This window comes from Arachis ipaensis, chromosome B5 (assembly GCF_059453495.1).
Source record: "Arachis ipaensis isolate K30076 ecotype BB chromosome B5, ASM5945349v1, whole genome shotgun sequence".
NCBI classification, from domain to species: domain Eukaryota; kingdom Viridiplantae; phylum Streptophyta; class Magnoliopsida; order Fabales; family Fabaceae; genus Arachis; species Arachis ipaensis.
Genome location: NC_142440.1, coordinates 157,980,611 through 158,000,812, shown reverse-complemented (window position 1 = coordinate 158,000,812; position 20,202 = coordinate 157,980,611). Strand labels below are relative to the sequence as shown.

The following is a 20,202-nucleotide window of genomic DNA, read 5'->3' as shown; positions in this document are numbered from 1 at the left end:
TAATTACAGCACGCACAAAAATGAGGTGACTTTCAAATTAACATTTTCTTTTCCTTCTTTTTGTTTTTAGGTAATTTGCACAAAAACTAATTATTGTTTTGCATTAGTGGTCCATTATCCATTTTTTAGTGAAAACTCAGATTATGTTAGTTTCATATAAAGTTGATAGTTGAGAGTAGTTAAATAATTTAAAAAATTTGATTAAATTGTTATTTAACAGCTCTCAATTATCAAATTTACATAAAACTATCTGCATCTGAATTTTCATTATCCAAAAAAAAGGATAATAGACTGCTAAAACTCTGACAGAGAAATGATTAATATTTTTTTTGAACAAGTGACATTATTAAAATAGAAATGATATTATTATAATGCAAATTCATACAAAATATAATGAAAAAAAAACATGTAATTTTAAAGAAAAAAACCCAAAATAATCCCTGACAATTACCTCAAAAGACAACGAGGTCCTTGAAAAAAAATACCAACCCAGCCACTGATTAGCCCCTGTGCCAAAAAATTTGGCACAAGAGTTAATCAGTCCCAAAAAAAAAATATTAGGGGCCGGATTTGGTGTTTTTTTTTTTTCTGAGAGCCCCATTGTCCTTTCGAGATAATTACCGAGTGGAGTATTCACTCAATTTTAAATGAGTGGTAGGTGAATAATAGACATGCTAAATGCAATGGTCAATTAAGAATGATAAATAGTGAATATATTATTTAATTGATCAACTCTTAATTAATTAAAATTAAATACAATTTATTAAATAAAATAATAAAAATAAAATTTAGTATGACCGAGCAAAAAATTTGGACTTAATTTACAAGGGTAATAATAATAATAATAATAATAATAATAATAATAATAATAATAATAATAATAATAATAATACAAAAAATTTTATTATTATGGTATAACTAATTGTATCTTAAAAATACATGTAAAGATTATAAATTAAAATTTTTTTATTGTAAATACAAAAAGTTAAAATTTTTAATGTATTTATTTTTTATTTATTAAAAATTATTTTAAAATGTCTATTAATAGTAATATTATCATGTGTCAATATGTTAGCTAAAATATTATTATTATTGTCTTGAATCATATTTATTTACCTTAATCATAAAAAATAACTATTATTTTTATTGACAGTATGAATAATCATTTAAAAAAATGAATATGATAATATAACTATATAAAATATTTTATATTATTAATATATAAAAAATAAACTATGTCAGTGTATTAAAATTAAATTTTTTTAAGATTTGAGAGGTTTAATATCTCAGTTCATGGGACTTATGATGGTACAACCCCTTATTTGATATTTTGCATAAATGACTCGCATAATCTACTTTAACATACACCAAATGAATTTTATTTAGATACAAAACATGAGAGTATCTATAACAGCAAATGTTGAATCTCTCACTTTAGAATTCCTCGAGAAAGTTTGTAATTAATATACTTTCATACAGGAATATCTTTAATTCTTGATGCTTCATATCCTGAAGTGTTCTAGTGGAGAGACATCGTCATCTAGCTTTTTGGTATACGCCAGTTTAATCAAGCCCAGCATTTTTATTTCCTTATAAATTGGAGGACTCTCTTCTGTGACTAACTCTTTTATTGGTCCATACATTCTTGGACATTCATCCTGAACATATTTTCTCAGAGAGCACGAAGTCGAAACTTGTGGACCTACTTTCTGAGCAAAAACTCTCTGCTTGGCGCTCATAAACTTGTCATTTGTGATTAACTGTAGTAAGTGCTAAGACATTAATAGGTCAATTGAACAACTTAAATGTTTGTTTAATTTTGTGGAAGATTATATACAGGGATATATGGTAACTTCGTAATACACAATTAAATATACAATATAAATAACTACCAAAAACATTGATGAATTTATAATCACCTGCATCATATCACCAACATTAATGATGAAAGCACCAGGAATAGGTGCAACATCAATCCACTGGTTTTCATAAAAGACTTGACGTCTACCAACTTGGTCTTGTAGAAGAACAGTTACAACACCCACATCTGTATGAGCACTTAACCCCCAAGTAAGTTCAGGCTCAGGGCAAGGAGGGTAATAATGTCCAAGCATGAAAATCTCTTCAGCACAATCTATGTCCTTAAGGTAACTGCTTTCTAGGCCTAATGCCTCCCAAAGCAATTCTAATTTCTAACGGAGTCAGTGCCAGTTTCTTGACATGATCTAAATTGTTACGTCTCTGCAAACATATCAAATCAAATTATCTAACAGTTCTCAATTATCAACTTTATACGATGACAAAATACATGTGAGTCTCTATCAAATTGTTCGTTACCTGGGGTCCTCGGGTCGTTGGTAGGTGATGGGTAGGAGAGAGGGAGATCCCGAGCCAACGTGGAGCGAGGGCCAGTGGCTGGCTGGCGGCGACGGAGCGAAAGGAAAAAGGGGGGTGGCCACATGCAAAGACACACCGACGGTCTTGTCAGTGTCCGTACGATATGTTGGCCAGATTAGGTAAAGTGACACATACCTTGGGGGGAGTGCTGACTTCCCCCTTATATACGTGGTGCTGGGTGTGCCTATGAAGTGACCTAGCCCATTGTCCAGGGAGCTCCTACGAGCTGCCCTTGCCTACGTGGCCGGGTTTAGCCGTACCAATTTCGGGGCAGGGTCTTCGAGTGTCGCCCCGAGTTACCGACCCGACAGATCGGGCACCTGGGGCAGTCCGTTGGGTTGTTCTTATTGATATGGGGAGGTCTGTTCCTGGGTCGGGTGGTACCCCAACCCGTCGGCGGGTTAGACTGGGCCCTTAAGGGTCCGTAACAGTACCCCCAACGCGCTTGTCTTGAGCTTTTGTGCTCAAGGTCGGGCGCGTTTGCTCCACTCGCCGAGATGGGATGTGTTCGTCTGCTCGAGAGCTCGTTGAGGGTGTTTCGTTTTTCGCGCACGTGGTTATCTCGCTTCTGACGCCGCCTCCTTGGCTTCTGGGCGGGGCATTAAATGTCCATCATTTCAAACGTTTCAAAATTCGTGTGAAATGGCAATTGTGCCCCTAGCTTTTTGGCGCCTTTCCTCGGCGGTTACGTTTTTACCCTATTTTATCTCGCAACCCCCTTTCATTTCTTTATTCTACTCTCCTCCTTCTACATCTTGCTTTCTTGCGTCCCTGCTGCTCCTACTCTCCGTATTTGCCCTGGTGCTTCCTCTTCTTCCCCAGATATTTCTTGCACTTGCTGGTATGTTGTCTTTACTATTTTTTTTTTACTTTCATTTTTTGGTTTTTGCATGTTCCTTTCTAGGCATTCTTCTGGGTTTCTGCTGCCTTCTTTCTTCTTTAGAGGGGGCGTCACTGGGTTTTTGTTTATACTCTGCTTGAGTTTCTGGGTTAGGTTTGGTGGTAGTGGGTAATTTTGGGGGGGGGGGGTTGTAACTTGCTTTTACTTGTTTTACGGGCTCCCGACCTCCTGTTTTGACTGAGTGGTGCCCCCGCTGTAGGTATGGCTGAGCGCCTCGTTCTCCCGAACCAGGTTCAGCGACCGCTAGCCGACTTCGTTGATCACTATGCTTGGGTTTCTTCCGACGTGAGGGACACTGCTTCTAAGGTCACGAAAGAGGGCCTTCAGGGCTTGCGCCAGGCTGTGCTTTTGTGTGGTGGTGGCCCAAAGGAAGCTTTCTACCAAGTTTATGTTCCTGCAAATCGGGAACGCGTTTGCCAGAAGAATCTGGCGGCGCCGCGAGTTATTGATTGGCTATGGGTTTATGAACCCATGTTCATGACCTTGGGGGTTTGTTTGCCTTTTCCCCCCTTTGTCATGGGGTTGCTGAATCATTGTGACGTCGCTCCATTGCAACTACATCCGAATAGTTGGACTGTCATCCGCTGTTTCGAGATGGTTTGCGAATATCTGGAGCTGCCGACTTCTGTGAATGTCTTCCTCTACCTTTTTCTTACCAACCCTTCTCGTCAGAAGGCAAAAAAGGGGTATATGTCTTTTAGGGCCCAACAAGGTTGTAGGATCCTTGGCCTCTTCAAAGATTCTTATCATGGTTTTAAGTCGACCTTCTTCAAGGCTAGGCCCATCGAGGGTCATCAGCGCTTCTGGTTAACCCTTGCGGGGGATATGCGGATCCCGACTTATTGGAGTTTCGGAGCGGGATCCGATTATCTGATTAAAATTTCTTATGATGGGTTGAGTTCGGAGGATCATAACATCGCTGACATCATGTTGGCAATTTTTGGGGAGAAAAACCTTAATCCCCGTATGCTTATGGGAGACCATGAGGCCGGCCGGTCGTATGTCGGTGAGTTTCTATTTTTTGCATTTTTAACGCTTTGTTCTTCTATTACTTATACTTTGTGTGGTTTTTTTTGTAGTTTCTATGGCTGGCGGAAGGAAGACCTTGGCTGACCTGATGAACCTTATCCAAGGGGATGGTGAGGGTGGCGAGGACTCCTCGGCGACCCCTACAACGAGTCAGGACCAAAGGGATCCCGGAGAGGCCAGTGGTCGGGTTGACGGTACTGACCAAAGTCAGCCGAAAGAAGTTGAGGTCCCACCCGAGGGTACTTCGGGAGGTCCGCGTGTGGGAGCGAGAGCTTCTTTCAAGGAGGACCTGGGGTTTGAAGATGATGACTTGCAGGTTGCTGATAATCCCAAGAAGAGGAAACGGAATTCCAGAAAAGTGCTCTCGATTATGGAGAAGAACTTCGATGTTGGGGTTTTATTGAATCTCAACTGCTCCCTGGCACCGAAGAGTTTTTTCATGAAGCCGACCTTTCTGGGCAGGCAAGGTGGATCTATCGCAGCCTTCTTCGGGCAGCTGCCATTGCCAAGAAGGTGGAGCCTGTCTTGGGAAATTATCACGCTATGGAGGTGAAGCTTCAGAACTCCCAAAAAGATTTGACGGATTCGAGGTTCCGGGAGGAGTCTCTGAAGACAAAGCTGTCCGAGCTAGAGAAGAAGGCTGAGGAGGATGCAAAAGAGATCAACAGGCTGGTGGATCGGGACATGGCTTTGATGAAAGATCTGAATACCTCCCGTAGTGAGACAGCCGCTGCCAAGAAGAAGGTTGAGGAATTGGAGGAGAAGCTAAAGTTGGCAGAGAGCTCAGCGGAGGCTGCTACTCGGGAGGTGGCCGCCTTGAAAAAGAAGAACAAAGAGCTCGCTTAAGGGGCTCGTGAGGCCGTTAAGCTGACTGAGGAGGGGATTAAACTTCAAGTGGCCGTGCTGGCTCCCGACCTCGACCTTTCTCAAGTTGGTGCAATGAAAACAGTGGAGGGCGGGAGGATTGTTGACCTCTTTAAGCATTAGATGAATATTTTCCTTGTTTCATGTTCTTTTGGTTTATCTTGTAACTTGCTTTTTATTTTGGGGCCTATTACGAGGCGCCCTTTGGTTGTACCGGATACTTTGTCTTTATTTTGTACTTGTCGTTTTGGTTATTGCTTGTTCTACCCGGGCCGTCGTGGCTTTGCTTTTACTGTTTGCTTGCTCGGGTCGTCGCGGTCTTTTGGTTTACCGTTATCGTGGTATTTATTTGTTGTTGCTTATCTGCGTCGATTTGTTTTCTTTTTGGTCCCTTATGGTACCCGGGGTGATCAGTCCCGGGTTTCCGTTAGGTCGACCGCTCGCCTTTTTGTCTTCCTTGTAATTCCGATTTGAGACTTGTAAAAAAGTAAACTTACCACATTGTTAGGGTTCTGAGACAAGGAGATGATGTAATGCGTAACTAAGTGAAAGATAATTGAAAGATAATAGATGAAAATGATATGATTGAGAGACACATAAAAGGAGAGGAAATTAGAACATAGGCGGGATGGGGTTTCCAGGTCATGAGGTTGCCCCTTCTTACGAGTAGAACCTCCTGAGGTTTGTCATATTCCATGTCCTCGGCACCTCGTTACCGTCCAATTTTTCTAGCTTGTAGCCCCCTTTCCCGAGGACTTCTCTTACTCTGTAAGGTCCTTTCCAGTTTGCGGCTAGCTTGCCTTCCCCTAGGGTTGGTGGTCCTATGTCGTTACGTCGTAAGACCAGGTCGCCTTCTCCTAAGCTTCTCTTCAACACCTTGCCATTGTACCTTAGGGATATTCTTTGCTTTATTGCTGCTTCGGCTAGGTGTGCCATTTGCCTTGTCTCGTCAGCCAGGTCCTTTTCGATCGCCTCGCTTCCTGTTCCGAGGAGTAACCTTGGGCTTGGTTCCCCAACTTCGACTGGGATGACCGCGTCGACCCCGTATGTGAGTCGGAAAGGGGTTTCGCCGGTAGATGATTGGGGGGTGGTTCTGTACGACCACAAGACTGAGGCTAGCTCGTCTGCCCATGAGCCTTTCTTCCCTTCAAGTTGCTTCTTTAGCCCCTTTAGGATGACTTTGTTGGCTGCTTCAACCTGGCCGTTGGTTTGGGGATGCTCGACTGATGAGAACTTCTGCTTGATTCTTAGTCCTTCTAGGAATCCTTTGAACTTCTTGTCAGTGAATTGTGTTCTGTTGTCCGATATGACGGTCTCCGGGATCCCGAATCTGGTGATCACTTGTCTCCACATGAACTTTTGGCAGTTTGCTGCGGATATGCTGGCCAGTGGTTCTACTTCCACCCATTTGGTGTAGTAATCTACGGCCACTATTAAGTACTTCACTTGCCCAGGTCCTGGTGGGAATGGTCCTAAGATGTCGACTCCCCATTGGGCAAAAAGTCGAGGGGCCATCATTAGACTGAGCTCCTCGAGAGGTGCTTTGTGGGAAGTTGGCATTTTCATGGCATTTTTGCATTTTTTTACGAACTCCTGGGCGTCCGACATTATTGTAGGCCAGTAGTATCCTGCCCGGATGATCTTCCTTGCTAAAGATCTCCCCCCAATGTGGTGACCACAGCATCTTTCGTGGACTTCTCTCAAGACATAGTCTGTCTGGTCGGGGTGTAGGCACTTGAGTAGGGGATGGTGGAGCCCTCGTTTGTACAACTGCCCTTGTATGATTGTATATTTGGGGGCTTTCCTCTTAATAGCTTGTGCTTCCTTCTCATCTAGGGGTGTCTCCGCATGCTCCAGATATCGGGAGATGAGGTCTATCCATGAGGGTGGATTTGGTACCTGGGTTGCGCACATGACGATCGCAGGTTTCGTCGCCAGCCCTAGGATTAGGGATCTGTTCCCTGTCCCGGGTTTGGTGCTCGCGAGCTTGGAAAGGAGGTCAGCTCAGGCGTTTTTTTCCCTTGGGACGTGCTGGATTGTGACTTCCTCGAAGTTTTTGCATAGTTATTTTACTTTTTCCAAGTATTTTTGTAGCAGCGGGTCCCTGGCTTGGTAGTTGCCGTTTACTTGGGAGATGACGACCTGGGAGTCGCTACTGACTTCAACTTTTGATGCTCCGACTTCTTTGGCTAGAATTAATCCCCCGATCAGTGCTTCGTATTCGGCCTGGTTATTGGAGACCGAAAACTCGAACTTGATGGATTGCTCGTAGGCTACTCCTGCCGAGTTTTCGAGGATGATCCCGGCGCCTCCGAACGTTTGGTTGGATGCTCTGTCAACGTGGAGTTTCCACCGTGTGTTCGGTGTGTCGGGAGTTTCCCCTGTGACTTCTACAAGGAAGTATGTCATGGCTTGGGCTTTGATTGCCTGTCTTGGCTCGTATTGCAAATCATATTGGGACAACTCTGCTGCCCATGCCATCATTCTCCCCACTAGGTCGGTTTTTGAAGGACTTGTCAGATGGCTTGGTCGGTCCTCAGGACGACTGTGTGCCCTTGGAAGTATTATTTTAGCCTTCTAGATGAGATCAATAGGGCGTAGGCTAGCTTTTCCAATTTGGTGTACTTCATCTCTGCCCCTTGAAGTATTTTGCTGATGAAGTATATTGGCCGCTGGGTCTTGTCCTCCTCTCGAACTAGGACTACCGCATCGCTTGTGCTGTCACGGCTAGGTATAAGTATAAGGGTTCGCCTTCTCTAGATTTGTTGAGTACGGGAGGTTCCGAGAGTATCCTCTTGAAATGGCTGAATGCTTCTTCACATTTCGGGGTCCACTCGAAGGCGATCCCTTTTTTCATTAGGTTGAAGAATGGGATGGCCCTTCAGCTGAGGCTCCGAGGAACCGAGACAGGGCCGTGAGCTTCCCGGTGAGTTGCTGCACATCTTTGATGCATCCAGGGCTCGCCATTTTGAGGACGGCTTCGCACTTGTCCGGGTTGGCTTCTACCCCTCTTTGTGTGATCATGAACCCTAGGAATTTCCCTGTTTCCATGGCGAATGTGCATTTAAGCGGGTTAAGCCTCATGTTGAATTTTCTTAGTGCTTTGAAAACAGCCAGGAGGTCGTCTATTAAGTTGCTCGGCTCTGCTGTTTTTACCAGGATGTCATCGACATACACTTCTACCGTTTTGCCGATGAGGTCATGGAAGACTCTGCTCATCAGCCTTTGGTAGGTAGCCCCTGCATTCTTCAGCCCGAACGACATTACCTTGTAGTAGTAGGTGCCCCCTGGTGTTATGAATGCTGTTTTGTCTTCGTCGGGTCGGTGCATCGGAATTTGGTTGTAGCCGGAATAGGCATCCATGAAACTGAGGAAACGATACCCCGCTGTCGAGTCTACTAGGGTGTTGATGTTGGGGAGGGGAAAGGAGTCTTTCGGGCATGCCTTGTTTAGGTCGGAATAATCAACGCACATTCTCCATTTTCCACTGGCTTTCTTGACCAGGACGACATTGGACAGCCATGTGGAATATTCGAGCTCCTTGATGAACACTGCTTTTAGCAGTCCTACTGTTTGCTTGGCGACTTCTTCGGCTCTTTCTTGTGACATCTTCCTTCGTTGCTGGGCTACCAGTTTGGCTTCGGGCTTTATGGCTAGCCGGTGAAACATGACCTCGGGATCTAATTCGGGCATGTCGGATGGGGTCCATGCGAAGAGGTTGCTGTTTGCCCTTACGATCTCTATGAGGGGCCCTTAAGCTCATGGGGTAGGTTCCTATTTATGAAGGTGAATTGATCTACCGACTTCCATATTTGAAACTTTTCCATGTCCCCTTCTGGTTCGGGTCTTGGTTTGTCCTCCATCCTGACGTCTAGATCTGCTAGGAACACGCCGACTGCCTTCTTAGATTCTTTTCTTAAGGAGAGACTAGCGCTATCGCAAGTGACTGCCGTCTCTAGGTCTCCCCTTATGGAACCGACTGTTTCCTTGTCCGTTATGAACTTCATTGTTAGGAACTTGGTGCATATTATAGCTGAGAATTTGTTGATAATTTTCCTTCCTAGGATGATGTCATAAGAAGTGGAGTCTCTAAGGACCACAAAGTCTGCCATAACCGATTTCATGGTGTCACCAGTTCCTAAGCTGATTGGGAGAGAGATCGTTCCATCGGATTTGATGTAGTTGTCGCCTAATCCCATGACTCCATGTTAGTGGTTTTTGAGGTCGGATTCCCTGAGCCCCATGGCGTCGAATACGTTTCTAAATAAGATATTAGAGTCGGCTCCCGTGTCGACGAGGATGCGCCTAACCAGCCCTGCCCCGACCATTGCTGTAACTACCATGGGGGTTCTCAGGGAGGTCGTTGAATCATTTATCTTCTGGGCCAAAAGATATTGTGGGGTGCCTTTTGCTGGTGATGGGGCCATCTGTCGAGATGGAGAGTACCCGGGTGTCCCTTCTCACTGCCGACTTGGATTTGGGGGGCTGTCTCGCCCGACCACAATGTTGACCACGAACGTTGGGGGGTTACTGGCGTCCCCTGGGGGTTCTTGCCTTGGCTTGACAGTTCGGCACCGATCTTCCTCGGAGCGCTCCCTTTCCCGCCTCCTCGGCTCCCTGATGAGCCAGGAGAATTCGCTCAGTTTTCCCTCTCTGATGGCCTGTTCCAAGGCATCCTTGAGGTCGAAGCAGTCTTGTGTTTTGTGACCAAACCCCTTGTGGTAATCGCAGTAAAGGTTCTTGTTGTCTCCCGTTCTCTCTTTCAGGGGTCTTGGTCTGGATAGGATTTCTTTGTCTGCAATTTGTTGGTAGACTTCTACTATAGGCGCCGTGAGTGGCGTGTAGTTCGTGAATCTTCCTACCCTTGGTTGCTTGGGCGACTTATTTAGGGTGCCGTCCCTGGGAGCTTCTTTGTACCTGTCGACCTGAGATGTCTTCCGGGCTTGCGGGTTAGGGGGCTGCCGTTTATTGGCTGCTACAACCTGGCTAACCTCTTCATCATTGATGTATTCTTTGGCTATGTTTTGGATTTCCTGCATGGTCCATACAGGCTTGGTTGTGAGGTGTTTCCTAAAGTCTTCATTCGGCAGGCCATTTGTTAGGCATAAGCTAGCGACTGAGTCCGTGAGGCCGTCGATCTCCAGACATTCGTCGTTAAACCTATCTAGGAACTTTCTGGTCGGCTCCCCGGGTTTTTGGGTGACTCCCAACAAGTTGATTGGGTGCTTTGCCTTGGCTATGCGTGTCGTGAACCGGGCTAGGAAATTCTGGGATATGTCTGCGAAAGTTGTGATGGACCCTTGTGGGAGGGTGTTGAACCACCAGATCGCCGGGCCGGCTAGCGTCACGTGGAACGCCCGGCATCTAACCGAGTTGTCTACCCCTTCCAGGTTCATTCTTGCTTCAAAGGTTGTGACGTGCTCCTGGGGGTCCTTGGTCTCATCATACCTCATGTCCGTTGGCTTGTCAAAGTTTCTCGGGAGCCGGACCTTGAGGATTGAGGGGTGGAAAGGGGTTGGTCCCATGATGACGGGGTCTTGATGTTTTCTGGTCTCCTCTTTCTGGGTCCCCCAGCGGCTTTCGGACTTGCTTCGAGCCGGTCTGGAGGTTGCCTGGTGCGCGCCTCTTCGTGCCTTGTTAGGCTTCTACCTTGGCTGTCGTGTCCGCGGGAGGGGGAGCGGGTATGAGCGTGGGACCGGCCTGCGCCACCGTGTGAATGGCTGGCATTTTCGTGGGACTGGCCCCTCGTCGCCAGCTCCCGCTCAAGGTTCTGCACTCTATGCCTGAGCTCTTGCATGATCTTGGCGCTGTCGGCTCCTGTCCCCCCGAAGGGGCGCCTTTCGGTGGTCCTGGTGTACATTTGTGGGTTGGGTTGGATGGAGGGTCTCGAGTGTTCGGCAGCGCGTGCCGTCGAACTCGCCCTGCTCAAACGGGCCCCACCTCTTTCGCGGAGCTCCTCTGAAGTGATGGGTCGCTCTATGCCTGTGCCGGGGTCCCCACAGACGACGCCAATGTTCGTTACCTGGGGTCCTCGGGTCGTCGGTAGGTGATGGGTAGGAGAGAGGGGGATCCCGAGCCAACGTAGAGCGAGGGCCAATGGCGGGCTGGCGACGACGGAGCGAAAGGAAAAACGGGGGTGGCCACCTGCAAAGACACTCCGATGGTCTTGTCAGTGTCCGTACGATATGTTAGCCAGATTAGGTAAAGTGATGCATACCTTGGGGGGAGTACTGACTTCCCCCTTATATACGTGGTGCTGGGTGGGCCTATGAAGTGACCTAGTCCATTGTCTAGGGAGCTCCTGCGAGCTGCCCTTGCCTACGTGGTCTGGTTTAGCCGTACCGATTTCGGGGCCGGGTCTTCGGGTGTCGCCCCGAGTTACCGACCCGACAGATCGGGCACCTGGGGCAGTCCGTTGGGTTGTTCTTATTGATATGGGGAGGTCTGTTCCTAGGTCAGGTGGTGCCCCAACCCGTCGGCGGGTTGGACTGGCCCTTGAGGGTCCGTAACACAAATCAACAACCAGGCTAGAGTTCTAGTCTTTCTCCATATACCTGCAAATGGAAGGGAGCTGGTGAGGGTCAAGGGGCCTGGTGCCTATAGACAAGAGAGGGTGTCCCTCCAATTAACTTCTAAAGCTTTATAAAAATTGAAGTTGGTGTTGTAGAACACTCTCTTTGTAATATGATGTGAATAAAATTATCTCTTCACCTCAGCATCTTGCTCATGAAATCTACGCACACCATCAAGCATTTCATCCAAAATACAAGGTGGAATGTCATGGTTGACCACTTGAAAGAAACCCCATTTCTCACCCGCATCTTTGACTTTCTGAATGATCTCATGGCGTGAATTACCTTCTTCGTGTAGTAATCCCAAATCAATAACTGGAATACTAACATTGGTAGCAGAGGAAGTTGCCGATTTTAGATATAATCGTGAATTACCTTTACTTCCTATTGCTGAGAAGTTGGAAGATTCAAATTTCAACACATGGAAGCATCGTGTCTGGCTTACCATCCAGAATTTCTCTATGCAAAATCATCTTTACTGGACAAATGCTCCTACTCAATTTGAACTAGTCCCAAAGCCTCAACCTGCATCAGCAGCTAAAGCAGATTCAACCTCTAAAACAGGTTCACCAATTGAAGCCTCAACTACTGATCTTCTTCAAGAAATCGAAGCATTCAAAGCATGGAAGCAAGATGATCTATCTTTCACTACGTGGCTGATGGCCTTAATGACCAACCCCTTCAAGAACAAGATTCTCCATTGTCACAGATTCTATAATGCCTGGGCCACTATCAATAATTTTTTCTCCACCACATCAAAGACCCGCATTCAGAGTCTCAAATCACAGCATAAGTGCGTCAAGAAGACTGGCACCATTACTGATTACCTATCCAAAATTAGAAAACCCGTAGATACTCTTTCTGCAATTGGCTACCAGCTTGATAATGATGATCACATTCAAACAATCACTGATGGTCTCCCTGAGGATTATAATGGATACATAACCGTAGTAATGTCCAAATTAGGAACATTTTCGGTCACTGAAGCTGAAATTTTTTGCACGCATATGAAGACATGCTCGAACTAACGTTTCAAAAATCCATCCCACCATTCAATTCCAGTTTCATATGAAGACATGCTCAGAACAGAATGAATCCCGATTTTTTTTTTTTTAATTGGGTTATATTGAATCCATGGATTAGTTATAAAATGGATTTAGTGGTGGTGGTGGACCGGTGGCACTGTGGTTATTGTTACAGTGTCAAAGGTGGCTAAAATGGTAGTGACGGAAGACCGTAACAGTTTGAGTCTTTGAGATATGGGAAAATAAAAATGAAGATGGTGTCTGACGTTAAAGATAATGAATAAAGGTAATTTAAAAATTTTAGTTAATTTTATTTAAAAATCAACAAAAATTCAAAAATATAAAGATGGCATATTTTTGTCTTATAAAACTTATTTTTTATGAATATAATACTAAATTTTTTTTTATAAATAATTTTGTTAATATTTTGAATATTTGTATATGAATTTTTTTTAAAGTAATATATAATGGTTAATGTGTGAAATCAAATGATATGAAGTATTATGTAATGCATATCACATCAATTTCGTTTTTTTATGAATAGTTTCATATGATTATTAAGTTTTTTTATAAAAAAAATTGTCTTACTATATTTTTATTAATTCTATTTATTATATATATATCGGGTGGGTAGGGACAGCTATTACCTAAATCCAATCCCGCCCCACACGACCCGTCCCGATAAAAACCCATCCCGCAATTACCCGCCGCCGAGCGGATTGGGGCGAGATGGGTACCCGCGGGTTCGAATGGTATTGCCATCCCTACAAAAAGACAAGTATAAGCCGTGAGCATTGCTAATTCCAATCCAAGTCCAGGAGAGACGCTTCAATTGCAAGCAAACATCCAAAGCAATAAATCAAAGTCAAAGATATGTTGTGCTAAAAGCGTCATAATAATTTGCAAACATGTATTCAGCATACAGGGAGAACTAACATTTGAAGGATATGTAATAAATAGTCTAAACAAATTAAAAGACTTGAAATTTGAAAAGATTAAAGTACAAGGACAAAAGCTTAAGGAGTATGAATTAGGATAACAACCAAACAGGAGGACAAAAGAACTTCACATCTAACAAAACTCTCTGGAAATTTCCATGGTCCAAGTCGAAGATGCCGATATCTTGGGCAACAGGATCGTAAAATGATGATTGCAACTCCATTTGGTTATTTGTAAACCAAATCTGATTTCCTTTGCTTAGAAAAGGCACAGAAATTTGAATAGATGAATTATATCCAATCACTAGTATATAGTCACCTAAATTATCTAATGTTGACCATTCTTTCCCGTTTCTTTTTAACTCATGGATATCGAATTTGGAAGTCCCTAATTCCTTCCCCAAGGGAAGGTCAACATATCTTGTCAACATCAATAAACTTCCATTGGTGCACCCAATAAGATATTTAAGCCTGAGAGGGCCTACGGGAATTTCAGATGGAGGTCTGGTTTCATGGATTCCTCCCTTAAGCCCTGCTCTTGTGTTTGTATCAAATTCATATAGCTGCCCGTCATTGTTTATGGCATATAGCTTTTCTTGGAAAAATATTACGTCATTAAACTCCTTATCTCTGGTTGGAAATTCTACCCATCTCATATTGCCAGGCTTGTAAAAGGCCAATCGCTGGTTAGGTCCGAATATCACCACCGCCATAAAATTTTCAATGTCATGCTCAGGAGATGAGTTTATAATAACCTTTTCAACTTGGAATCTATGTGTTTTATCTCTATCCATGGTGATCCTAATGTCACGAAAATCCCACATTGTGTATTCATCCCCATGATTATCAGGCTGGTAATCAATTATAGTGGGTAAAGTTGAGACTGGAGGAAGATCCAAACTACGATTTGTAAATGGATTTAACATTTGTATAGTGCCATCAGATATGGATTGGACAATCAACCATCCATGACCAGAACCGCGAATGAACTTGTTGTACGACTGCATCTCTGACAGCATGATATGGTAAATATCTTTCTCTTCAAGGGCACAAGTATCAAGAGTTTCATCATCTGCAGCACCTAATTGCATGAGATGATGAATCTCCTCGTCTTCGTAGGAATAATTCTTGACAGTTTCGTCAGGTAACAATAACCACGGAATTTTGTTTCCATTGGGAATCTTTGGATGTTTCAAGCTCCACTCTTTGCAAACCAATCGAAGCCGGATGTAATCATCGTAGGCATGGAATCGTTTTGAAATTTCTTTAAACAAATCTTCATTAATGTCTGCCCATCGATTAATCTCGTCCATGTCTCTGACGCAAGCTATGTTGAGTTACAAAGAGTCAGATCTGAAAACAAAAAAAAGGGTCAGAATTTGAAAATTCATAAAAAATAAAACGTCAATTCACTCCACCCACAAATTAAACTACAAACACGAAAAAGGATTCATAATAATCGTCAGAACCAAACCCTAGCATAAAGATTATACACAGGAAGCAATCAGATAGATTATTTTGGTTATGCAATTTATTCATCCAAACTTTCACTCAAACAATGTGTTTCACTATATTTATATCATTTAGGAGTTATAAGAATGCTGCAACAGAGAAAGAAGTACAAAATTACTACCCATACGGTTTAAATTATGTTTTCTATGTAGAGATATTAGATAAGGAAAGGAATTCTTTTGAGCAATAAGTGAAATTCTTTTGCCAAATAATTATTATCGGAATGACACAACAAAAAATTGACACTTAATTGTTACATAACCCACTGACGAGGAAGCAGTCCTTTGGCTTTGCGTTTAATTGCTAAGCGGCCTACCTTCATTGTACCCTTTGCAATACATACAACACAGAATTAAGTATGTGGCATCTGAAACTTCCTAACAAGAGGTCAAGAGCTAGAAAGAAATTAATTTATAGAAGCAGCATAACAAATCCATTTTAAGCAATAATTTCAACAATAACAGTTACCTATTCCATAGTCAAGTGCAAAACCTATTCACAAGAGGAGAACATGTTTGATTCATATGAATTTATATTTTTTTCTTATTCATTAGAACAAAGATACTTAGTAATGCAATGCAGCAAACTGAATTACCCACGAAAACAATATGTCATTCACTTTCAGCTTCACATACACGATTGTTTTTTAAATACTTTTTAGTGATACAGGTGCCAAAAACAGCAATCTCCTCTTAAAATAATACCAAAGCCAATTCTTGATTGAATCCTAAATCCTAAATAAAAAATAATATTGCGGATTCACAATTCTTGGCACCGTTTCTGGAGGTAATCTAACTGCCATGGTGTTTAATCACATCAATAAAAAACCAATAATCAGTAAAGAACCTGAGCTAATCACAAAACATTCATTAATCAATAAAATCGCAACACACAAAATCAGAGCTAATCACAAAAACAGAGCATAAAAAAGTAGAAAAAAACGAAGAACAACTGAACAACTGAAGAACAAGCGAGCAAGACATTCACTGACCTTCGAAGACGACGCCGACAGACCCTTCACTGATAGACGACACCAACCAGACGACGGCAAGAAGATGAAGCCGATGGCAAGAAGATGCAAAGAGTAGGGGATGGGGCGAGCTCGCCGAAGAAGAGAGCAGGGGAGTTGGAGACTTGGGTGCAGTGGCTACACGGACGAACGGTGGCCGAGCTCGACGGACGGACGCGGCAGTGGCTCGACGGAGAGGCGGCAGTGGGTCGAAAAGAGTAGCTAGGGCTGGATAAGGGAGAGTGAATTGGCGTTCCACAAAGATTTGGAGTGGAAACGAAGGCTGAAGAACTTTTGCAATGGGTTACAATTTATATAGAGGATTTTCTTATTTAAATATTGAATTAGGATTTCAGTTGCTCAAAGATGTATACCACTTACCAGTTTTGAATGATATAATTTAAAATTGGTATTATTATTATTATTATTATTATTATATTATAATAGTATCTAAAAGATAGTGTCTAATATATTAAACATAATTAAAAATTAGTATTTAATTTAAAAGATAAAAATTTAAAATTTATTATAAAATATAAATTAGATAAAATTTAGACATCAATTTATAAGAACTATAACATTGACTTTTAAAATTTAAAAATTAATATTTTTTAAAATAAAAAACTTGATAAAGTAGTTAAATAAAAAATTAATTACTCTTAAATTAAGATAGTTGAACACATATTTCATAGAAATTATAAAATTAACAGTAATTAATTTCTCACTTTATCAATATTTTTATTTTAAAAGATCTAAATTTAAAATTTAAATAAATATAATTTAAAAAGGAGTTGATTAAATTGAATTTAAATATTTTATAAGTTAAAATTTTTAAATCATAAACTTTTTTTAAGTTGAATAAAAATAATTTTTAACAATTTTAGCATAGTATAAAGTATGGGACAAATGTCATATTTAAATAAATTGTAATTCAAATTTGTATAATTATAACATTCTCAATTTAATTACATCTCATTTTTAAACTTAGTCTATGTAAATTGTTATACCCAGCAAATTTTGAACATTATCATTTAAAATCCTATAGGCAATAGCAGATTAAGTGTGAATCTTTCAAAGCATAAAACCTCTGAACTCGTAGCGGATTACTTAAAATCATATACCATACAACCATATTTCTATCCTCCTAACATAATTGATGAGCTTACCTGCATCATATCACCCACATTGATGATCAAAGAACCAGGGACAGGTGTGATATCGATCCACTGGTTTTTATGAAAGATTTGAAGGCCACCAATCTTTAATGTGTGTCTGCATTACGGTTTGCAAATGAAAGTTTGTGTAAAATTAATTTTGATCAAGAGTAAGTTAATATTGACATGATTTATATTTGGTTATTTTTATTTCAAATGAATTATAATAAACTAAATATTGTTTGGATTACATTGTTTAAAATCACTTTTAGATGAAAAATTAAAGAAAAGAACATGAATTTAAATAATTATTTTATATTATCTTATAATTTTATTTTAAATATTTAAATAAATTTTAATATTCTTTTTTTAGTACTTTCATTATTTTTTAGTATTCTAATCGAATTAATAGAATCATAATACAAAGAAAAAAATATTCCATAAAAAAATAACAATAACAATAAAAGAACTCATATAAAAAAACAGAATTTTATAAAAAATAATAATATGCATTAGAGAGTATTAAAAAATATTATAAAATAAAACAACAAACATATAAATAATGAAGGATATAATTAGTATATAGAATATAAATTTCAATCCAATGTAAAAAGGTGAACAGAAAAGCTAGAATTGGTAGCGTTTAGAGGATAAAAACGTTGCCAAACATAAAAATAAAGCGAGTAATTACCCAAATTAGTCCCTGATGATTTTAAAAACGGACACTTTAGTCTCCAAAGGAAATTAATACACAAAAACACCCCCAAAGATTTTTGCCGGCGGACAATTCAGTCCCTGGCTTGATTTCTCCGTTTGTGATCGACGAAAAATGATGAAGTGGCACGTCTGAAGGCCACGTGGACTGCTACGTGTCTGGTGACGCGGCTGGACAAATTAGTCCCTATCCTCGTCAGCAAAACGGCGTCGTTTTTCGCGTTTGAGAGGAATATAAAAAGTCTCTCTTCACTTCATAGGAAGGTAAAAGACCCTAACTCCATCTTTGTTCAGCTCAGTTTTTTACATAGGAAACCATACCTTGTTGGAGTGTTCATCTTCTACATCATCTCCCACTTCATCTCCCACATCATTCTCATTAGCAGAACGGCGTTATTTGTAACTGTGTGTTGGAAATAATACACCATTCACCCTTGAGAAAACACCTTTGACAGAGAAATAAAATAGACACAATCACAACACAAGAATTTAACATGGAAACTCCAATTACCGGAGAAAAAAACCACGGCCGTTGTCAAATGACAACCAGAGAATATCACTATGTGAAAATTGTTACAACACATAGACTTCTTTCTCTCACCGGCACCCCAGTACACCCACACTCTCTCAAAGCAAATATCTAACTACACCTCACAACACTCTCTAATCAAAGAGTACAGAGGAAAAGAAAAATCAGATACAAGCTTAAAGTGTTTTTGACTGGTGCAAAAATAAATGGAGAACTTAGCCTCATATTTATAGCCTAGGCCACCCACTCCATTTGCTATCCTGAGCAATGTGGGACTAATTCAACCAAATCCTAACAATCTCCACCTTGATTGAAATAGTCACACATCTTCAGCTTCCATTGTCAACACCGACAATTCTTTGCTGCCATTGTCTATACCGACAATCATAGTTCAGAGAACTATCATACTCCACCATGAAAGTATACTCACTTGGAATTAGACCACTCCAAGCATTTCACCTTGGTACAGATCGAAACCTTGCTGAAAATTTATGGTGCAACTTCCAAATTGGCTTTTCCTGGAAGTTCTTCAGCCATCGACCTAACTCCGCCACACACCTTGCATCTCAACGCCAACCAATGCCCGTGTGCAATTGTGGACCCGATTGCCACAACTCATCCTTATCCATGGCAGTGCGGCAATACCATGAGGATCGCCTTGTGCAAACCTAATTGTATCAACACATCCTTGACTTGTATTTGCCACAAGCCAAAATATTCTTCCATCAAATTTCTCTATTTCAAGCTTCACAGCACTTGAATATCCTGACATTGTTGCAACCGTATACTGGAATAGTATAACTCAACCGTGCACTAGGAAGGGTCCCCAGGAAAGAGAGGTGGGTCACAATGGACACACTTAAATACCAAGTCTTTCCTTAGCTAGAACCTTTCCAAACAGCACTCTCACAGTGTCACACTGCCTTCCAGCAACAACAACAGCAACCAAAGATCAACCTCAAGCCACAGGACAAAATTCTTTTCTGATGTGGAAGGTCAGACTAGGCTGCAACCACAGAGCATACTAAGAATAAATCCCACCGAACCGAAGCTCTTGATACCACTTGTTGGGAATAATACACCATTCCCCCTTGAGAAAACACCTTTGACAGAGAAATAAAATAGACACAATCACAACACAAGAATTTAACGTGGAAACTCCAATTACCGGAGAAAAAATCCACGGCCGTTGTCAAATGACAACCAGAGAATATCACTATGTGAAAATTGTTACAACACATAGACTTCTTTCTCTCACCGGCACCCCAGTACACCTACACTCTCTCAAAGCAAATATCTAACTACACCTCACAACACTCTCTAATCAAAGAGTACAGAGGAAAAGAAAAATCAGATACAAGCTTAAAGTGTTTCTGACTGGTGCAAAAACAAATGGAGAACTTAGCCTCATATTTATAGCCTAGGTCACCCACTCCATTTGCTATCCTGAGCAATGAGGGACTAATTCAACCAAATCCTAACACTGTGGTGCCCCTCATATTTCTTCTCTACAAATCAAAAACCTACCGTGGCGCCCTCCTCGTATTCTGAAATTGAG

At 41.7% G+C, this 20,202-nt stretch overlaps 2 protein-coding genes and 1 pseudogene across 2 annotated transcripts; 1 reads left to right on the top strand and 2 right to left on the bottom strand.

The window, feature by feature from the left end:
- Positions 1–4,264: 4,264 nt before the first annotated feature.
- LOC148566384 (uncharacterized) lies at positions 4,265–5,173 on the top strand (annotated as a pseudogene).
- Positions 5,174–9,651: 4,478 nt separating this feature from the next.
- On the bottom strand, positions 9,652–10,644 carry LOC148566383 (uncharacterized). The gene has a single exon (XM_088487520.1). The coding sequence runs from the start codon at positions 10,642–10,644 to the stop codon at positions 9,652–9,654; it is 993 nt and encodes a 330-aa protein (XP_088343646.1).
- A 3,018-nt stretch (positions 10,645–13,662) lies between these two features.
- LOC148566382 (putative F-box protein At5g55150) lies at positions 13,663–16,570 on the bottom strand. The gene is made up of 2 exons (XM_088486474.1): positions 16,230–16,570; positions 13,663–15,079 (listed from the first exon to the last, which is right to left on the bottom strand). The coding sequence occupies exon 2, from the start codon at positions 15,037–15,039 to the stop codon at positions 13,819–13,821; it is 1,221 nt and encodes a 406-aa protein (XP_088342600.1). The 5' UTR covers positions 15,040–15,079; positions 16,230–16,570; the 3' UTR covers positions 13,663–13,818.
- Between the last annotated feature and the right edge of the window lie 3,632 nt (positions 16,571–20,202).

Coding starts and splice junctions, on each gene's coding strand:
- LOC148566383 (XM_088487520.1), bottom strand. CDS start 10,644: ATGAGGTATGATGAGACCAAGGACCCCCAGGAGCACGTCACAACCTTT.
- LOC148566382 (XM_088486474.1), bottom strand. CDS start 15,039: ATGGACGAGATTAATCGATGGGCAGACATTAATGAAGATTTGTTTAAA.